At 37.8% G+C, this 18892-nt stretch overlaps 2 protein-coding genes across 7 annotated transcripts; one reads left to right on the top strand and one right to left on the bottom strand.

Annotated features, from left to right (window-relative positions):
* The first annotated feature begins 1403 nt into the window (after nt 1–1403).
* On the top strand, nt 1404–17891 carry sult4a1 (sulfotransferase family 4A, member 1). 6 transcript variants are annotated; one of them, XM_077543179.1, is made up of 9 exons: nt 8863–8998; nt 12500–12706; nt 12787–12860; nt 13118–13248; nt 13523–13603; nt 15371–15497; nt 15610–15704; nt 15894–16032; nt 16193–17891. In XM_077543179.1, exons 3-9 carry the CDS (start codon nt 12794–12796, stop codon nt 16336–16338), a joined length of 786 nt encoding a protein of 261 aa, XP_077399305.1. In that variant the 5' UTR covers nt 8863–8998; nt 12500–12706; nt 12787–12793; the 3' UTR covers nt 16339–17891. The 6 variants fall into 6 exon arrangements, with proteins under 6 accessions (XP_077399302.1, XP_077399306.1, XP_077399305.1 ...); XM_077543176.1 differs by lacking the exon at nt 8863–8998 and adding an exon at nt 1404–1604 and having other exon boundaries at nt 12500–12860; nt 16193–17889; XM_077543180.1 differs by lacking the exon at nt 12500–12706 and having other exon boundaries at nt 8851–8998.
* On the bottom strand, nt 2336–11018 carry ttll12 (tubulin tyrosine ligase-like family, member 12). The gene is made up of 14 exons (XM_077543171.1): nt 10815–11018; nt 9809–9966; nt 8831–9029; nt 8579–8738; nt 8110–8243; nt 7926–8002; nt 6833–6949; nt 6437–6625; nt 6078–6189; nt 5117–5268; nt 4753–4834; nt 4586–4654; nt 2986–3124; nt 2336–2633 (listed from the first exon to the last, which is right to left on the bottom strand). Exons 1-14 carry the CDS (start codon nt 10956–10958, stop codon nt 2482–2484), a joined length of 1884 nt encoding a protein of 627 aa, XP_077399297.1. The 5' UTR covers nt 10959–11018; the 3' UTR covers nt 2336–2481.
* Nucleotides 17892–18892: the final 1001 nt, after the last annotated feature.

The raw sequence follows: 18892 nt of genomic DNA, 5'->3' as shown, positions 1-18892 counted from the left end.
TATTATTGTTATCATTTGACACATTAACTTTGGAGCAGCAGCAGGGGCTTGGCCTCGGAGATCATTTGGTGATCTAAACCCTTAATTCCAAGCAGGGAGGCAAATGAGTCTCATATTTTATAGTCTTTGGTATGACCCGGCTTGAGATTAGACCCATGACCTCTCAGTCTCAGGTCGGACACTCTACCACTAATCCACTGAGCTGGTCAGATATGGAAGCTTTGATCCACTTTTTGTTAAAGAGTTTTCATGCATTTATGGTTTAATTTTGCTTGAGTTTTTTTGTAAATTATTTTAACCTAAAAAAATATTACAAAGCGATAATTCATTTGATGTTTTTTTTTTATTTCAATAGTAGTGAAAAATATTAGATCTCTCATTTAAACTTTCCTATTAATGTTGAAATTTTGACAGCGTTAAATATTTGAGACATCTTAAAAATTTTGATTGTGAATTTGTGTCAACATTCAAAAACTATATAAATTTACATGAAGTAAAAAAAGGTTTATTTATGTTAAGAAACAAAGGCAATTCTTTAATGCAACAAACCAGCCTGCAGCTGCTCCGACCTTGTCAGATCAACACTGCTGTCAGCCTGCTGGACATGTATTGCTGTGTGCACAGCTTGCCGCCACCACATTACCAGCTCTTCTCTGCGTGGGGTCAGGATGGGACCCTGCTGCTGGTCTTCAGGTGATGACATTAGCATATGCTCGCTATGCTTTGGAATGGGATCAGATGGACTTGACCTTGGCTCTTGGTGTGCACGGCAGTTTACTGCACGTCATAGTGGGGCTGTTGAAAACTACAGTATCACCAAGGAAACCTCCCATTATTAAAGAAAGGTAAAAGGTCAAGAGCTGAAAAAAAATAGTACAAGGGTGTCATCTAGTGGTGAAACTTACGAATGCAATTTAAGAGCAGGCGAGTGGCCAACTGCGGTCATAAGTGTCGAGCTGCAGACGGTGGGCGAGTGGAACCACTGGAAACACGTGACCTCTACCGGAAACACTTGACTTCGAGTTTTTTTTTTCTTTTCCAGCAAATAATTTTTCTAGGCAAATAAACAACTTTAGAAACTAACTATTTAGTTAATTTGAACAAAACCGTTTACAAAACATGTAAAAATGTTGAATATAAATAATGTATACAAGTAGGCGAACTTACCATTAGGCAAACCTAGGCAGTTGCCTAGGGCCTCACGTTAATAGAGGGCCCCATAAAATTCCTCATACCCTAATGGCCAATACAGTTTTTACTTATTTACGTACAATAATTATGTTTTTGATCCAAATAATTTCGCTAAAATGCCAGCAGAAGGCTTCTTGTGTCGTATGTATCTTGCCCCCACCCCCCCTCAGTTTCCACTAATGGAGCAGTCCATCTTACTGCGCATGTGCATGCGCCAAAAGAACAGGGCGGAATGGCGCGAAGCGACAGCAGTGAGCGAGACTAGAAAGGAAAACGTTAAAAATTAAAAAGTTTATTGTCAAGTTACCAAAAATGACAAATATTTTAACTGCGTCTATGGCCACTTACAGACTGCAGCAGCAAAAAGATCGACGCCTGTTGGGGACCCAAAAGTAGTGAGTAACTGTTCAGCTGTAAGTATTTCTTCATCTCATTGAACTTGGGAGGGCCCGTAGTATTTTTAAGTTTTGTCTTATGAAGTCACCCCGCAAAGGAATATTCTTTAACCTTTGAAAAGTAAAGTTTTAAACAATATCTCAAAGAATACAAAAACAAGTGGGAAAGTGTTTCTTTAAGTAACAACCATTTATAATCAACTGTCTGTTTGACACCTGTGTAATGAATAATGAGACTCACTTGTAGACACTTGTAGTCTAAAATTTGGGCTTTTTGAGCTTAACTCCAGCGACGTTCTGTGGGGTGTACTCATTTTTGCAACACACTTATTTGAGTAAAACTGAAAATGTTGTTCTCTAATTCATATTATTAACCTTATTTTCATGTTATAAGTCAAACAAATGTTATATAAGTTTAGTCTTGTCATCATTTTGGAAATTGTTTTTGTGTTCATTGACATATTGTTCAAGGGGGGGGGGGGGTGCACTGTACAATAGAGTGCAGTATTTGCCTCAGCGATACAGCGGAGCAGACAAAATCCTGAAATTTCTACATTAGCGCTTGACAATACCACTGAATAAGAAGCCTTACACTGTGTTGTGCGTGTTTGTTTCAGAATGAGACAGGGATGTGCTGTGAGAGTTACAAAATTATGTCGTGCAATTTTAAGGAAAAGTACTGTATTGGGATTTATAGGTGTGCCTTTAAAATGATGTATTTTTTTCTTTGGAATCACGAATGGAATATCTGTACTTTTGACAACCTTGTCATTTGTATGTTTATTTTCCAAAAGCACAATGAAACAAACCACCTTCAGCTTTACAAAGGAAATGAGCAGATGGCGGAGAAGGAGAGGTTGGAAATCTTGACTGTGCGATGTAGTGCGTAACGTGATCATGCAATCTGTGTAACAGGGCAGCCTTCAGGCTCGTCCAAGAAGAGTGTCTGGAACATGTGGTTGTAGAAGTCCGGGTGGTAGAGGCAGGCCCGGTGGCAGTCTGGGCTGAAGTTGAACTCAAGAATCTGAGGAATCATGATTCGCTCACCTGCCGTGAATTTAAAACAAGACGGGCATTTGTTTCATTACGTTACACATACATTCCTCTCACTAGATTGAAATTGCATCATAAATGCAACAAGCAGTAAGAAAAAGTAGAAAGGATGTAAAAACAAAAAAACAAGTCAGTCTTCTGGCAATGCTCAAGTAGCTGCAAATCTTTCTGATCCCAAGTATTGCTTCCACTTTAAAATGTACAACTTTTCAAAGCTAATGACGAAATAAGAACAATTTGTGACTCAATATGATCCACCATAAGGAGCACCAATGAAAAGCATACGCTTGCTTTTAATAGATGTTTCTATTCCCACCAATCTACAAAGAACCGATCAAATACTTGCCATTGTCTTCCGTTCTCCACTTCAGCATGAGGTCGACAGCATAAATTGCTCGGGAGGACAGGTACGAACAGATACCATATGGGGCAGGCCGCGATGAAGAAGCCTGGAAGAGCCTCTTGAACGCTTCAAACAATTGTGCCTGAGAGGAGGAAAAGAATTATGACGTACTTGTCCACTGCTATATTCAAAATGATTATAAGGTTTTAGTCTGCCTGATTCAGATGATGTCAGCTAGTAGACTGCTATCTAACCTCCAGTTTTGTCCAAGATTCTCAAGAAAGTACTTGCCAAACTACTTGTAGTTGTTTGATCTTTGTGGGCGGAGTCTCCTGTATCGCACTGACTTGTCATTATCATTAGCCGGGAATTTAGACACGGGAGAAACAGAAGGAAGACGCTGCGTTTTTTATCGTCCTTATTGCCACCACATTGCGTTACTCTCGTGATTGCTCCTATTAGCTTCTCCACGTTGCCCATTCGTCGATGTTGTCTCGTGATATTTGTATTTTACTTATCTTGTATGCTTTTATTATTCTTACTTGTATTACAGCATTTCATTCCCCTCACTTTTTTTGCCGTGCAATAACTCCCACATAATACATCCGATTTACACCGATCAAATTTCAACTTGCTTCAAAAATTCACGCCTTCCGGGGTATTTATCGTCGGATTCCACATTACTTACAGTATTGACACAAGTTAACGTTAAATATCAACTTTTCCCCATTAATTTGCAATGGGACTGACCTTGAGCTTTTTCTAAGTCCCACTTTCCCCGCCCACTTCCATACATACAACTGACCATCATTACCAGCTTTCTTATACTGTTCAGTGGTGCACTTGGTAAATTGCCTTGTCCAGTAACCAGGAGGTCGTGGGTTCGAATCCCACCTCCGAATGTACATTGCAAATAATATATCCATGGCAATTGTGCTAAGGGATATAAATGTATACCAACTGACTTATCATAGTTCCACTTTCCCATGTAAATGAATGGAGAATAGTACTGCATGCCTAGGTGGCGCTATTGAGTTATTTTATTTATTTATTTTGGTGCATTTTTCCATTGGATCTCATTAGTTCCACTTTTCCATCTAAATGAATGGAGGGTACTTTTAGATAACACTTTTCCATATAAATTTCAACTTGCTTCAAAAATTCTCGCCCCCTGGGTTCAAGTGTTTCTTATTCATTTATCTTTCAACTACAATTAATACTTTGGAATTTTCACATAATTGATCTTTTAATTTACTGTACTTCATAAGCATTCGGCTTAGCATTCAGCTATTAGCATTCCCATGCAATTTCTGCAGAAATTGCACTTAGTCTAGCTAACAATAATATAGTTAAAATGGCTTAGTTGTTTTTCACAATCGGCACAACGTTATTATTATAGAGGCTAGTAAGGGTAGTGTTGTTCACGGTAGGCCTTATTGTGAAACAAAAACTGATTTAGTTTGACTTTTAATGACTCCAACTAGCCCAGACTGAAATCGAGTCAAATACAAAAAAATATATATAATAATAATGCAACAGAACACCCCCCCCCCCTTGATTCCTATATCCCATCATGAAAGTTCAGTAGATTTAAGTCACTTACTTCCACTTCCTTCCATGTATATTGGGGGTACTGTTTTTCAAACATGGGGATGAACTCATTATAGTGAACCTGGAGACAGAGATCATCGCAAAGCATAGCAACTATGTGATAATGAGAACATGAAGAAACATAAAGAAACACTTTGTTTAAAACGCATTGAAAAGTACCTGCTTTAGCTCCACACCCTCTGTATAGTTCATGACAGTAAAATGTTTCTGGTAGTCATCAAAATGGTCCAGGGAGAAAGGTCTGAAGAGGTTCAGAAAAATGTTTGCTATAGCATATACAGTACAACATACAGAAAGCGTGTGCCTTTCACATTGAGCTCAACAAAGCAGGATGTTACCGTAAATTTGTGCGCTTTTACTCGTCTCACACATAATTAGGCGCATGACTAAGTCAAAACTAGCATCTGATTTTCCCAATTGTACTTTTTGAATCTGGGCCTCAAATTTTTTACACATCACAAAATATCATTAAAAAAGTTTATTTTTTTTATTTTTTTACATCCACTGTAGAAGTATACAGTACCTATTTGCAAAGCGCAACCAGAAGACATTGTAGGCATAGAGACGCAGAGGGTTCACAGAGCGTAGCATCAACATGTAACGGATGTCAAACTTGACCAGTCCAACGTCCTCCCTCTCGAACAGCACCGGGTTCTCGATGTATTTACACACAACCTGAAGTAAAAAAATAAATAAAAAATAAATTCTAGATAAATTCTTACAGATGCTGCGGGTTAATAGTGTTATGATATTCCAAGTCCTAAATGAATTCCTAGTTTGTAATTTATAAAACAAGCAAAGTGTGTGACACAATACAATAGCCCAGTTGCCGTTCAGTGAAATGTTTCAACAGTCAGGATATTTATGGATGGTTATAGTTTTAATTTACAGCTTTTAGATTTGTTTAGCCTTATAAAGCCTGAACCATGAAATATAGAATAAATAATTATTTGTAAATAGAGTATTGATTGGTCCTTTTGTACAAACCCCAAAAATTTTGGGGGAAAATCAACTTCCACATTTGAATTTTGATATGCATCATATTTAATACATCCGGTCACAATGCATTAAATTTGTACATTTAAAGCTGTCAAAAATATAATAATAAACAGACATATCAAACATATTAGTATTTCCAAAAATCAGAACTACTACTCCCACTATTAATAAGTGTAGGTGTCTCTCATTTCTCAATTGGGGCCATCTTACAAGGTCGCTGGAAAAGCTTGGTGATACTGCCCTCTAATGGATTATCCGTGCAATGCATGTGTCAGATCATATATGTCAAGGTTTTAAAGGGGGGAAAAATTATACTCTTGAAATAGAGTGCTCAAAATGTCTTGTATTTCATATGATAAGTTAAGGTCCTAAAATTCTATGGAATGATAGTGTAATCATTTTTCGATTTGTGAGGGGGAACAAACATGACTGTTTCTTTCTGTATACAATGCATTGTAACACCGGCTAGTTTGGGCCAGCAATACCTTTGGTGTACTCTCTCGCTGTCGAATTATGTAGTTCAAATTGTTGGTAACGTGCATGTCCATTCCACGGGCCAAATTCCATGGCTTACATATCCAGTTGTTATCTTGGCCACTAAAATAAAAACAAAATCTCATGTTGGTTGTAACAATAAATAAATACAAAACAAGCAAAAAAAAAAAACTTTTATTTTTATTTCCCCGCGATGAATTAAATATTAATTCACTAAGACATCAGATCTGGTATTTATCTGGCTTTGTAAACCACTAACCTGCATGTGATCTGATGATGTTGTTGGCACCAGTAAACACACAGTAATTGTTGATGTAAAAAAAAAAAAAAAACATTAAAAAATACCAACCTTTGTTGTCGCTCTTGATAGTGCCTTATGAACTGTGGAAGCTCTGTCTGGAGGTTGTAAGTCTCGGGTATGACATCGGAAGCAGCCTTTTCTCTCCGGGCCACGGCAGCGAGGCAATCCTTCACAGTGATGAGGTTTTCACAGGGAAACTGGTTAAGCAGGACATGAGGTCGCTCCACGCTGAGCTTTCTGTCAGAAAGTAAGACGTTACAATCTTTTTTTTTTACAGAGGAAAGCGTGTAGTTCCATAAAGCAATTGCGGAATTTCGGGCTGAAGCATTGGATAAAAATGCAATAGGCACTTTGTGGGGCGTATTCTACATGGGTGCGAAGAAATCGGATGAACTAAAATTCACTCTGTGTATCGTGATGAAAGTGTGTAACTCTTTTCCCAACCTGTAGTCTTTGATGTGGTTGTAGCTCCAAATAATGTCCGCCTCCTCCTCATTCTCTGTCATCTGGAAACGTGCATGCTTCAAGTTGTTAATCACTTGGGACATTTCAGAGTACACCCTGGAAACAAAGTTGAAAACAGTAGAAAAGTAAGCCTATGCAAGGCAACCTTGAGATATGCTGACATGTCATAATGTTGATAAACAAACCCAATTCTAAAAAAAGTTTGGACGCGATACAAATTGTGAATTAAAACCTGAATGCAATTATGTGGAAGTGCCACATTTTAATATTTTATTCTGAATAGAACATAGAGAACAGGTCAAAAGTTTAAGCTGAGAAAATGTAGCATTTTAATGGAAAACTGTTGATTTCAAATTCCATGGTGGTATGATGCGCCCAAATGTGCTCTATAGGTGAAAAGAAGTGGACTGGAGGCTGGCCATTTCAATACTCTTTTCCTACGCAGCCATGGTGTTGTAATTGATGCTGCAATGTGGTCTGGCATTATCGTGTTGAGAAATGCAAGATCTTCTCTGAAAGTGATGATGCTTGGATGGGAGCATATGTTGTTCTCCAATCGGAATATACCTTTCTGCATTGACGATGCCGTTCCAGATGTGGAGGCTGCACATGCCACACGATGATTACTTCAACCTTTTTGCAATTTTTCGCTGGCAAACACCTTTCTGATATTTCTCCACTATCTTTCTGTGCAACATTGGAGAAATTGGTGTTTCTCTACCCATCTTCGCTTCTGAGAGAAACTGCCACTCCGAGAAGCTCTTTTTATACTGCAATCAAGTTGCCAATGGAACTCATTAGTGGTAACTGGTCTTCCAGCTGTTTTTTTTTTTAATAAGTGCAATTGACTTTTCTTTCTTTCTTTTTTTTAAATTTGTTGGCACCATGAAATTTTCAATCAACATATTTCCCCCTTAAAATGATACATTTTCTAAGTTTAAATTTTTGACCTGTCATCTATGTTCTATTCTGAACAAAATGTTGAAATTTGGCAGTTCCACATAAATGCATTCAGTTTTTATTCACAATTTGTATAGTGTCCCAACTTTTTGGGAATTGAGTTTGTACATACTTAAGTATTCTGTCCTTGGGTAGTGGTGAGGGATGAATTTCCACAGGAAGTTGCTCTTTGTTTTCCTGAAAAACGATCTAGATATAGCAGACACAACAGTGAGAACCCATGCATTGAATAATTAAATGGAATTTGAATTTAAGAAAATAAGAACTTATGCATTCAACACAGTAACGCTCCCCACCTCATAGTATGAATCTGCTGGCTCTGTGGTATTTTGACAAACTCCTTGTAGATCAGCAGGTATCCATGGTAACAAACGGCACTGCCTAACTAGAGGGTCCGATTCACCATATGCAAAGTCACGGGTTATTTCATCTGAAATGAAATAATTCAAAATGAGTAAACCATTTATCTCCTAATTTTACACAGGGAAATGTGTTCAAATTCATACATGTAGGAAGGTACATTTCAAGGGGGAGTTTACAGTAAAAGTAAATAAATAAAGGGAAAAATAAGGCAGTTTTTGTCATATGTAACCCTCTAGCACAAAACAGATCGCTTGGGTCAAATTTAAAAAATTGAAATATATGTATTTTCTGAAAGCCTAGTAAGATGCTTTCCATTGATTTACAGATTGCAGTGTAACCATCTGGAACATTCCAGATGTTTCATCCCTAATCTGTGATGTGTATGGGTGTGTTTGCCATCACCTCCCTCTTCCAGGTCTCTGAGCGGCCAGAGTACAGTAAAGGCTGCTTGGGCCTCGGCAAAGAAGAAGGGCGCCATGCCACAGCTTGGCTTGTCAGAGTGATGCACTTGAGAGCCAAACTCATCCATGATGTACCACACTGGAATCTTCTCCTCCGCACACTAAACATCACATCATATTAGGAATAGAAAACAAGTGCATGGCCTTATCTACAGTATTCCGCCACATATTGCCGATGTTATTTTCTATGTACCCCTTGTGAAAGTTGATAGGTCTGGTTGTACAGCCACATGTGCTCCATCACCAGCTCTACTCCATCAGCATCGCTCTTCTTCCCACTTAAGTCCAAGCCCATGAGGGAGGCCATTCTGGGCAACAGGCCAGGAATCTGCTCCAGCTGCTGACGAGCATGATCAACACGGTATGTCCAAGCGTGGTCCACCAGGAAAATACTGCAGACACAAGGTGTTGCACGTGGGTTTAAATGTGTTTCAGTTAAAAGCTCATTCAAAACTCTAAAGTTCCTTGAATAAGTTCTGCAGAAAAAACAATTCTCAAATAAAATGTATAAACGGTAACTGACAAAAGTTGATAAATTAAAAAAAAATAATAGTGAAATTTAACCAATAAAAATCTGGCATTGCTTTTTATTTGTGGGTCAATTGAATAATAATAATAATAACAATAATAATAATGAAATGGGCTTGGACAAAAATGATGCCCCTAACAAAATAATTTATTTTGAACACATGGATAAGACATTGCATCTTTTACTCTATGCTATGTGCAATACTATATATATTGCAATATTTTAAAAAACAAACACATATTTGGTTTATCGTTTGCAAAGGTTTTAATGACTTAAAAAGAAGATAAACTATGCTCTGGAGATGACAGTACTGCACTTATTGTACTTCAAAGTATGTGGACTTTTACACAGTACCTGTGGTATTTGATTTGTGAATGTTTTTAAAATATTTGTACTTCTAATTTTTACTACACAATACTTACCGCGGTGTTTTCTTTAAACTTGCACATGAGAAATACACCCAACAAAAACAGCATTTTTGGAGAAAAAAAACTAATAAATCAGCTCTGAAAACAAATTAAAAAAAATTACTACATTTGAAAAACTAAGTATAATCCAAAACTATAAAATAAAAATCCAAAACTATCTGCATAATAATTTGGAATGCAATATATGTACTATAACAAGACATGTTGGCTATACCTTGTAGGCTGTGAAGCTTGCAGTCCACTCTTGCAGGTAACAACCACTTTGGAGTGCGTCATTGTTCCAGGCTTGTCCTCATCCATGCCATTCTTAACACCATTGTCATCATTTTCTTGAATTCGGATGATTCCAAACACCTCACCAGCATCGTAAATCTGTCAGGAAAAGAATATATATATATAGCTTTGCATGAGGCTGTCCTCTGAGAAGCGCTTTGTGACTTCTGTCTGTAAAAAGCGCTATATAAATAAAGCTTGTTTACTAGTGTAAACAATATGAGACCTGCCCTCCCTGAGCCGTCACCTTATCGAGGTGGAGGGATTTGTATGTCTATTTATTTCAGGTGTGGGCATACTTAATGCCCTCCAGTTTACGCAGGGAAGCCCTTTTTCAATTAGCTGAAATGATTCAGCTAAAAATGTTGGTGTGCTCCCAGTCAACTCTGGAGAATTACTGGGATGTTTCAAACTGTCACTTGCCCTAAAACTGGATTTAAATAGCACAAATGGAACATTATTCATGTGAAGAGGAGTGCGGGCTGTATATTGTCATGTGCTTTGGTAAATAATTTTTTATATTGAATGTATTTGATATGGAGGACTTTCGTTTTAATTGCTCATTCCATCATTGTATTTATGTATTATTATTATTAAGATAATTCCACCAAGATGGCGGCCACTTGTCACGTTGCTTTAGTTGCTACTGTACTAAAGCATTGCTAGCAACAAAGAAAGGAGTGGATTTTCACCACGTGAGAAAAAAAAAATGCTTTGTTAACCTACACAGCTAGGCGTGCAGCATGTTGCCCAACACGAGTAACGTGTGCCGTAGTCTCTATTCATTCACACTTTGTATTTGATCTAAGATAAACAGCAAATTATGTGTTATTTCATATGAACTGTTGGTAGACCCTTATTACAAAACACGGCAGTGACGTTAATTGATCGCTGACGTTACCACGTGGTATAGTACTTTACGGGGACAACGAAAACTTATCACTGACCTCGTTGGTGAGTTTATGGTAGAGGCTCCTCCAGTAAGTTTCAGGTATCGCTGACCCTTGCAATGCGTTATGGTATACAATTTCAAAGGTTTTAAATTCTTCATCTTCGTCCATTATTAAAGATTTGCCAGCAATTGTTGACATTTTTACAGCAATGATCTATTTTTCCACTTTAGTGGAACCCGGAAGTGAGTAGAATTATTTTTACCCGTAGAGATGACTTAATACGACACGCCCCTTTTAAGACGCGTCCCAATAGCTGAGCAAGGAGGGGCAATGTCGTCAACGGGTGTGTGTGTGTGTGTTAGGGAAGCTTCCGGGTTTGTATTGATGCATTGCTAGCACACGTTTTGACGTTGACAAAAAAAAAAGAGTAAACTGTGAAAATTGAGTGGAAAATGTACAGGCTACGGCGTAAATTCAATGTCCAGGCCCCTGCAAACATGGCCGTCACGTAGGCACGGTGGCTTGAGGGATTGAGTGCTTATCTAGGGTCTGTTCGGAACTAGTCGCCATCTTTAACCGGTAGGTAGTATAGTACCCGGCGAGCTCTTGTGTGGTTACTATTGGCCTGAACAAATTCATCATAACTCGTCGAATACTTTACCAAAAAAGTAAAATAAGAACCAAAAAAATAAACTTAAACGAGAGGGAGAGAGAGCCGCCTGCACAGTTAATCTAACACAATGAGATCAACTGTGAAATAACACATACTACAGATCTGGACACCCTTTAACTCAGAACATTTTTAAAATTACACTTTATAAATTAAAATCAACTTCTAAAAAATGTAGCCCTGATATTTTAACTATTTTTGTCATGTAGTAGTGCAAAAGCCATGAGAAGGTTCTATCCAAACCCACCTCTTTTGAACTTAAAATGTGGGCCGTCATTTAGCACTCTTCAGTCTTGAAATATTTCTACAGCATTTTATATGAAGTAGACTTGATTTACTCCTGAAACTTGGTATATTTTATCGTTCACAAGTGCGTTACGCGTGTCAAACAAACAGCCAATTTCAAAATGCGCTCTCCAGTGGACACAATAAGCAACAACAGTTACTTTTATTGGGTGGGGAAACAATGGCAATCTAAAAAATAGCAGCGAATGAGTTATGATAAATTGTAATACCTGTGGTCCGAGTTGGACACCTTCATGGGTTAGTTCTGGCCCACTGACCATAAATTTGATGGCCCTGGTCTGTCTGTCTTAAGTGCATTATGTTCAGTGTTTTATTTATATTTCTATATCTACATTTGTTATTGTTTTTAATTAGTGCTTTATAAATAATGTTGAGATCTCTCCATGGCCTTCCCCAAGTACTACAAGCTCACGTTACACAAATATACATTTTAGATGAATGCAAAATTGCCCAGATGTGAAAAGCGATTATGAATACCCTCTATTGTTTTTTAAAATGTTGTTATTGCTTTATTTGTACATTTGCTGTTCACACAAAGGGAAATGTAGTTTAATGACAGACATGTTACAGATCATGTCAATCATACTTAAAGAGGATGTTCCTATTTGGAATCGTTGTATTTAAAACTACTTATTTTTAAGCGTCTAAGGCATTTGGTGAATGAACGAGTATTTATAACGTCAGAGGGTGTGACTATAGCTCATGATGTCGGACTGCATGGGAAAGATATATGATGTATAATACCGGTGTGTTTTTGTAATAGCAAGGGAATATGCGCAGGTGCACGCATCTTTGAGTCTTGCAAGAGGACTGATGAGACGCGCTACGTCACTTTTCTTGAATTTGATTCGCCCTGGAAGCTGTGAAGAAGCTCCGCAACCTCCATCGGCCGCAACATCCGATGCGTCACTCCTTTTCATCCGAAACTGGAATTAAGAGCTAATTTCGCTGTACGATGGCAGAGAGCGAAGTAAATACGCCAAGTACACCGATTGAGTATGACAGCAAATACTTTGAATTTGATGGGATTCGGTTGCCGCCTTTCTGCAGAGGAAAGATGGAGGAAATCGCCAACTTCTCCCTCAGAGGGAGCGACATATGGATTATTACATACCCCAAATCAGGTAAACAACATCTCCTTCACCAATGTACATGTAATACAATAATTGCAAACGTCAGATGCCCCCCTAATTTTACACTCTTGGGCTGCCCCTTATTTCATATGTTGTTTTCCCTGTCGTAAACAAAAATCTTAAGTAGACCCCCACAATATTATTATTTTTTTTTTTGCAAAAAAAATTGTGCAATAAATTATTGAATTGTGTATGTCTTTTAATTATTTATTTTACAAATTTGAATGGCTTTGGCTTTGTAATTTTAGGCACCAGTCTACTTCAAGAGGTTGTGTATCTTGTGAGTCAAGGAGCCGACCCAGATGAAATTGGCCTTATGAACATTGATGAACAGTTACCTGTCTTAGAGTACCCTCAACCAGGCTTGGACATCATTAAGGTATTGTATTTCAAATGATGTTAGCATTGATTTTGCTTCTCACCGGCTTAATTGAAAAAAACGGTCAGCAAGGCAGATGAATGGTTGGGAGTGTTGCAACATGGTCAGTAGTAAAATCCAATAAGGTTAAAACTGACACCTTTAGCACTTTAATAAGATCTTAATTTTTACTGTGATTAGCGTCACAAACCCAATTGAAATTTCAAGTGGGATCACATTAATTTAAAACTATCCACATTGTTACTCTTCACACGAACGTTTTCCATTCCTGCAGGAACTCACGTCCCCGCGTTTCATCAAAAGTCATCTCCCCTACCGGTTCCTTCCCACAGGAATGCACAACGGAGAAGCTAAGGTCAGTTTTATTTTGGTTTCTTCTTAGGTTAAAAATAAAAAATGAGTGGCTCATGTTAAAATATACTGACATCACAGGTAGAACAACAAAAGTGACGTCGTTTCTTAGCTTATGCTGCAACCCAAAGAGACTTGGAACCTTAACTCTTGAAATCGTGCAGTTAGTTGCTAGCTTATCAGCGTATTGCTTACCTTGCTGCCCTTCTTTGGTATCCTTGAATTTACCAAGTTGCATTAATAGGACTTTGATATTTGAATGAGAACTTTAGTCCCGTCTATTTGGTCTGTTTTTACAAATGAACAGTGTAGATTCTTGCTGCAAAGATGAAGAGAAATGTGGTATGAAGTGTTGAGATGTAGCTTTAAAGTCTTTTTTTTTTTTTTAATCATTTCAGTTGTCCGGATTTTTTGGGCCTAAAATAACAAACAAATAAAAAAGAAAAGCCCAGGTATGGATTCTGGCTTTCTTGCATGAGTCAGCCCTTCCCCACTATGTAAGTACTGAGTGCCAACAGTGGAATGAGTTATTTAGTAATAATACATTTCCCATTTATTCATTCTTCTTTGCTCTCATCGGCGGCAGACACTTTCTCTTCCCTTATCTTTCCTGCTCGCTGGCTTTATCTTGTATAGTCTTTTTTTGTCTAAATGCTATCACTCGAGCCTCCTGTTGCGTTTTTCTCCAAAATCAAAATCATGGAATTAATCAGCTGGACTCTCAATACAATGGACCAAGTCTTCTCAATGAGGAGACCAGGATAAGGGGGGGATGCCAGACTGGATGCCATTTCTTGACCAGATGGAAAGCAACGTGGAGCAGTCGACAGCTCACCTTGAAGAAATGACCACATTTTCAGCTAATTGATGCCCATTGAGAGGTCCAGACAGAGACGAAGTTAAGGATGACTGAAAGAAAAGTCAGTTTGACCTAAAAGCATCTCTTATGTTGTCTAGACCTTGGCGAAGGCTACTATCTCTCCTGGATGTTTTTACAATTTTTTCCCCCTAATCTTTCTACGCACTATGGCTCGCTTAACTCAATTGTAAACATTTGTCTTTGAAGAAATCGTGAAATAATCCTGTACAACTTTCTATTAGGGCTGGGAAACTTTGAATGTCTCACAATTCCATTCAATTCGGATTTTTGGGTGTGCGATTCGATTCAGAATCAATTTTCGATTAAGAGCGATTTTTAATTCAAAATTATTTTATTGATTATGATTTTTGCTTCAATTTATAGTTGTTGAAGGAATCGTAATGATCTACTTCAGTCTGACTCGCTAATGCTAATTAGTGCTCTACTCGCGGCACTTTTATCACTCAAAAGAACGGCTTTTATTTGAATAACTTGATCGTGACTTTTTCCTTCAACTCTCTAATGTGGCTACAACTTAACAGTGTATCAGACCGTGTGGAACCACACTGCCCCTAAGTGGCCAAATTGTGTACAACATGAACAGCGCTCCCAATAAAGGCACACACAAACAAAGGGAAGACAGTATAAAATAATTTAAATAAAATCAATTTGGGGAAATTTAAAATCAATTCTGAATCCTACTAAAAAAAAAATGGCACACCCCTACTTTCTATCATTTGTCTAGAATTTTTTTCTGGTATATTAAAAAAAAAAAAATCAAGAAAATGAACAAACCTAAAATAGAAAAATGTAAATAATGATCTATTCGTTCTTTCTGAGCACCCCCCCCCCCCCCAAAAAAAAACAAAACAAACAAAAAAAACAAATTCCTCTTCTGTTGTTTTCCACCAGATAATATATATGGCTCGTAACCCCAAAGACCTGGTAGTATCCTACTTTGAGTTTCATCGATCTCTTCGGACCATGAGCTACCGAGGAACCTTTCAGGAATTCTGCCAGCGCTTTATGAATGACAAGCGTAAGTACGGAGGTTACCAGATGACATTCGTTTCGTTCATTTACTGCTCTGGTTCTTGTTCTGTCCGCAAACTCGTACATCATTTGTTGTTGTCCCCCCCCCCTCTCTGTAGTTGGTTATGGTTCCTGGTTTGAGCATGTTTTAGGATTCTGGGAACATCGTATGGACTCAAATGTTCTCTTCTTGAAATATGAGGACATGTACAAGGTAAAATTGCACGCTCATGCTACATGTGCTAACAAAATGCGTTAATAATTAGCTCATGTGAGGAGGATGACCTTTTGATGCTATACATGTAATAATGGAATTTAATCTAATTTGAACAGTGAGGCTGTGTTCATTTGTGACATCTGTACTTCATACATTTCCCACGGTTATTTTTCTGACTTCTCTTAGGATCTTGGGGCATTGGTGGAGCAGTTAGCCTGGTTCCTGGGAGTATCTTGTGACAAGGTTCAGCACGAGGCTATGGTGGAAAGCTGCAACCAGCTCATTGAACAATGCTGTAGTTCAGAGGCGCTGTCCATTTGCAGGGGTGAGTAAAATCAACAATACCTGCTCTCGGAGTGATCTGGACTTCATTGCATTTTTTTCTTGTCTTTTGATGGATTTTCCCCTTTCATTGTTATTACTGTCTCTTAGTGTGATAAACAACTACAACTAACCTTCCCTCTCATCATATATGCTCCGTGCAGGTCGTGTTGGTCTGTGGAAGGACGTCTTTACTGTGTCAATGAATGACAAGTTTGATGCCGTGTACAGACAAAAGATGGGAAATTCCAACCTGAAGTTTGATTTCTGCCTCGGAGAAAGGCCCGTTCCCACCCTTAAATCCACTTGAGTACAATTCACAGCTAGTCAGTTCATACTCTGTCCAGTCACTGAATACTTTGGTGTGCTTACCGTGTAACGACATCTATGTCATAGAGTGACTTGAATTTTGTGATTATCAGGTAAAAAAAACAAAACACACACATATTTTTGCACATAAATGTATGTATAAATTGTTTAATTGTAGAAATGATGTATGTCAAGCTACAATATTCCAGAAAGTGTAGTATTACCCCTGCTAAGGATGATCTGTTTGAATTACTGTACACAACAATAATAATAATAAACCTTTTATTTTCCTGGATTTTTTTTTAAAAAGGTATCCTTTTGGATGTTACGGTCATATTTACATTGAAGTTATTTACGAAATATCCCCTTCAGACCCATAGATGGTTGCAGTGGACATGACATATTCGTGTGTCTAAACCAATAAAACGCATAATTTGGATGTTGATTTGCATGATGTTCATATTAAAAATGTTGCACATAAGCTGTGACACGTTACAGCCATATTATCCTGACGTCCACTATAACAACAAAAAACTGTGAGATACCCCCCCCCCCCAAAAAAAAAAAAAAAATTCCATGTTCTTAGGTGGGGGGGAAAAAGTCAAAATCAGCAAAAAAATAAAGGAATTTTGCCCAGCAGAAAAAAATGCGGGTCTGAAGGGGCTACAAAAATCCCCCAAAGTCATAAGAAATGTGAATTAATAATACAGACATATTTGCTTCTGTCAAATCGAACATGATTTGGACACATTTTTCTTCACAGTCAAAAGCTGTAATATAAACCTGGATTTGTCCGCATATTTAAATATGTGTTTTATTTCCTGTATCTCACACACTGCTTGTCAGACAGGCCACCCATTGGACACTTTCGGAAGCACCCTATTCGAGATTGTGGTCAGGGATTATGGAGACTGTCCTGTCATCTCTCCATTTCTCTTCACCTTATACTCGAGATCAAATGAACCCGATACCTGAGTCACACGGCTTCCAAATGCTGCTTCAGAGTTGACTTGTATTAATGGCCACCAAACTATAAACAATGTGATGGTTTTTTTTGTGTGCGTACTGTATGTTACAGTATGCCTTCCAGCCAATGTTGAACGCATATTTTCAAAAACTGGAAAGAGGAGCCGCCGAAAACTAAATTGTTAGTTCTTAATAAAAAAAAAAAACTGTAAATATATCTTTGCCCTGTGTCATGTTGTCTGTTCACAAATACTCTGGTTATAATAAGATGCACGCTTGTCCAACATTGACTTTATGAAAAAACATCCTAACTTTGCCAATTTAAATTAACACAGTCTTCCATAAATAATATATTGATCCATATCATTTTTATTTTTACTTTTAATTGCGATTGAATGTTTCACTCTTCAGGTTGCTTTGACTTCGCTCTTCCACTGGATGTCCTTAATGTTGCCTTCGCTGAAGTACCAAAGCTGAGAATCTGTTTCAGCACAGTTTGAAGGAGAGCCTCAACGTTTTTGATAATTTTTTCTATTCACCTTGGACACTTTTTTGTTTTGTTTTGTCGTTCTCTAATATCTGCAGTGGCGTTGGGTATTTAAGGTTCACAGGACACATTTGTGAACTGGTGTAACAAGAGTTAGAGAGCACACGCTCACACAAATAATACTACTACATTCTTTTTATATTGCTGTCTATGTTAATATCTCTTAATTTGTACTAAATGTTTTCATGCACACTATTTTGCAAAAATAAATACAATGTTGTCAATCCCACAAATCAAGAACAGTTATTTGTTTTTCAGATGGAAGTCATGGAGGCCTTTTCACAAATCCCCAGCATCAATTTGGAAACACGGAAGATGACATCCATAGAAATGAATTGGAAATACTGACGGCATCAGGTTTGTTTGGTTTTCATACTGATCACCTAAGAAATAAAGCTTTCTTTTTTTTTCTCCGTTTTTGAACTGATAAAGGATTGTTAAAAATGTTGAGAACATTTTAGGGTGAGATTACTGCTGATCACCAGAGATCTTCAAATCCCGCTGCTGTCGGTGTGAAGCAAGGCCCGATTGACAGCTGTCACAACCATATGCCCCCCCCCCCCCCCACACACACACACAGTTTTTTCTACTCTACTGTGTAGTCCTTGTGAGTAAGATAGCTTTGTTTGCTTGGTTGGCTAGAGTTGGCTATTTGGTGAGCTACATCTGCTTAGTTTAGTTTGCCATTAAAAACCTTTTTTGACTGGCTGCCCATCAAAATTAATGATGGGCTTTTATCATAGTCGTTTGACATCATACTTATTTACCATAAATCCGTATTCCATATCAGTTCTAGTTACCTGTGGGCAAATGTTATGTGATATGAGTGTGTTCAGTCAGTTTATTTAAATGCAGTGTATATGTAATGGTATTTTTCTTTCTTGTGTAGCTAGGAAAGTAAAATGATAGAGTAAAAAATAGTCTTATGTAAGGTATCTATCATTAAAACATCACTAAAGATAATAATTAAAAAAAAAAAAAAAGTTAAGGGTTAAGGGTTTTTTTCAGTCTCTCAGCTTCTAGTGAGGCTGTTAAAAGAAAA

The sequence above is a fragment of the Vanacampus margaritifer genome, chromosome 15 (genome assembly GCF_051991255.1).
Source record: "Vanacampus margaritifer isolate UIUO_Vmar chromosome 15, RoL_Vmar_1.0, whole genome shotgun sequence".
In the NCBI taxonomy this organism is placed as follows: domain Eukaryota; kingdom Metazoa; phylum Chordata; class Actinopteri; order Syngnathiformes; family Syngnathidae; genus Vanacampus; species Vanacampus margaritifer.
The sequence above is the reverse complement of the archived record's forward strand: the minus strand, read 5'-3'. Positions and strand labels throughout refer to the sequence as shown.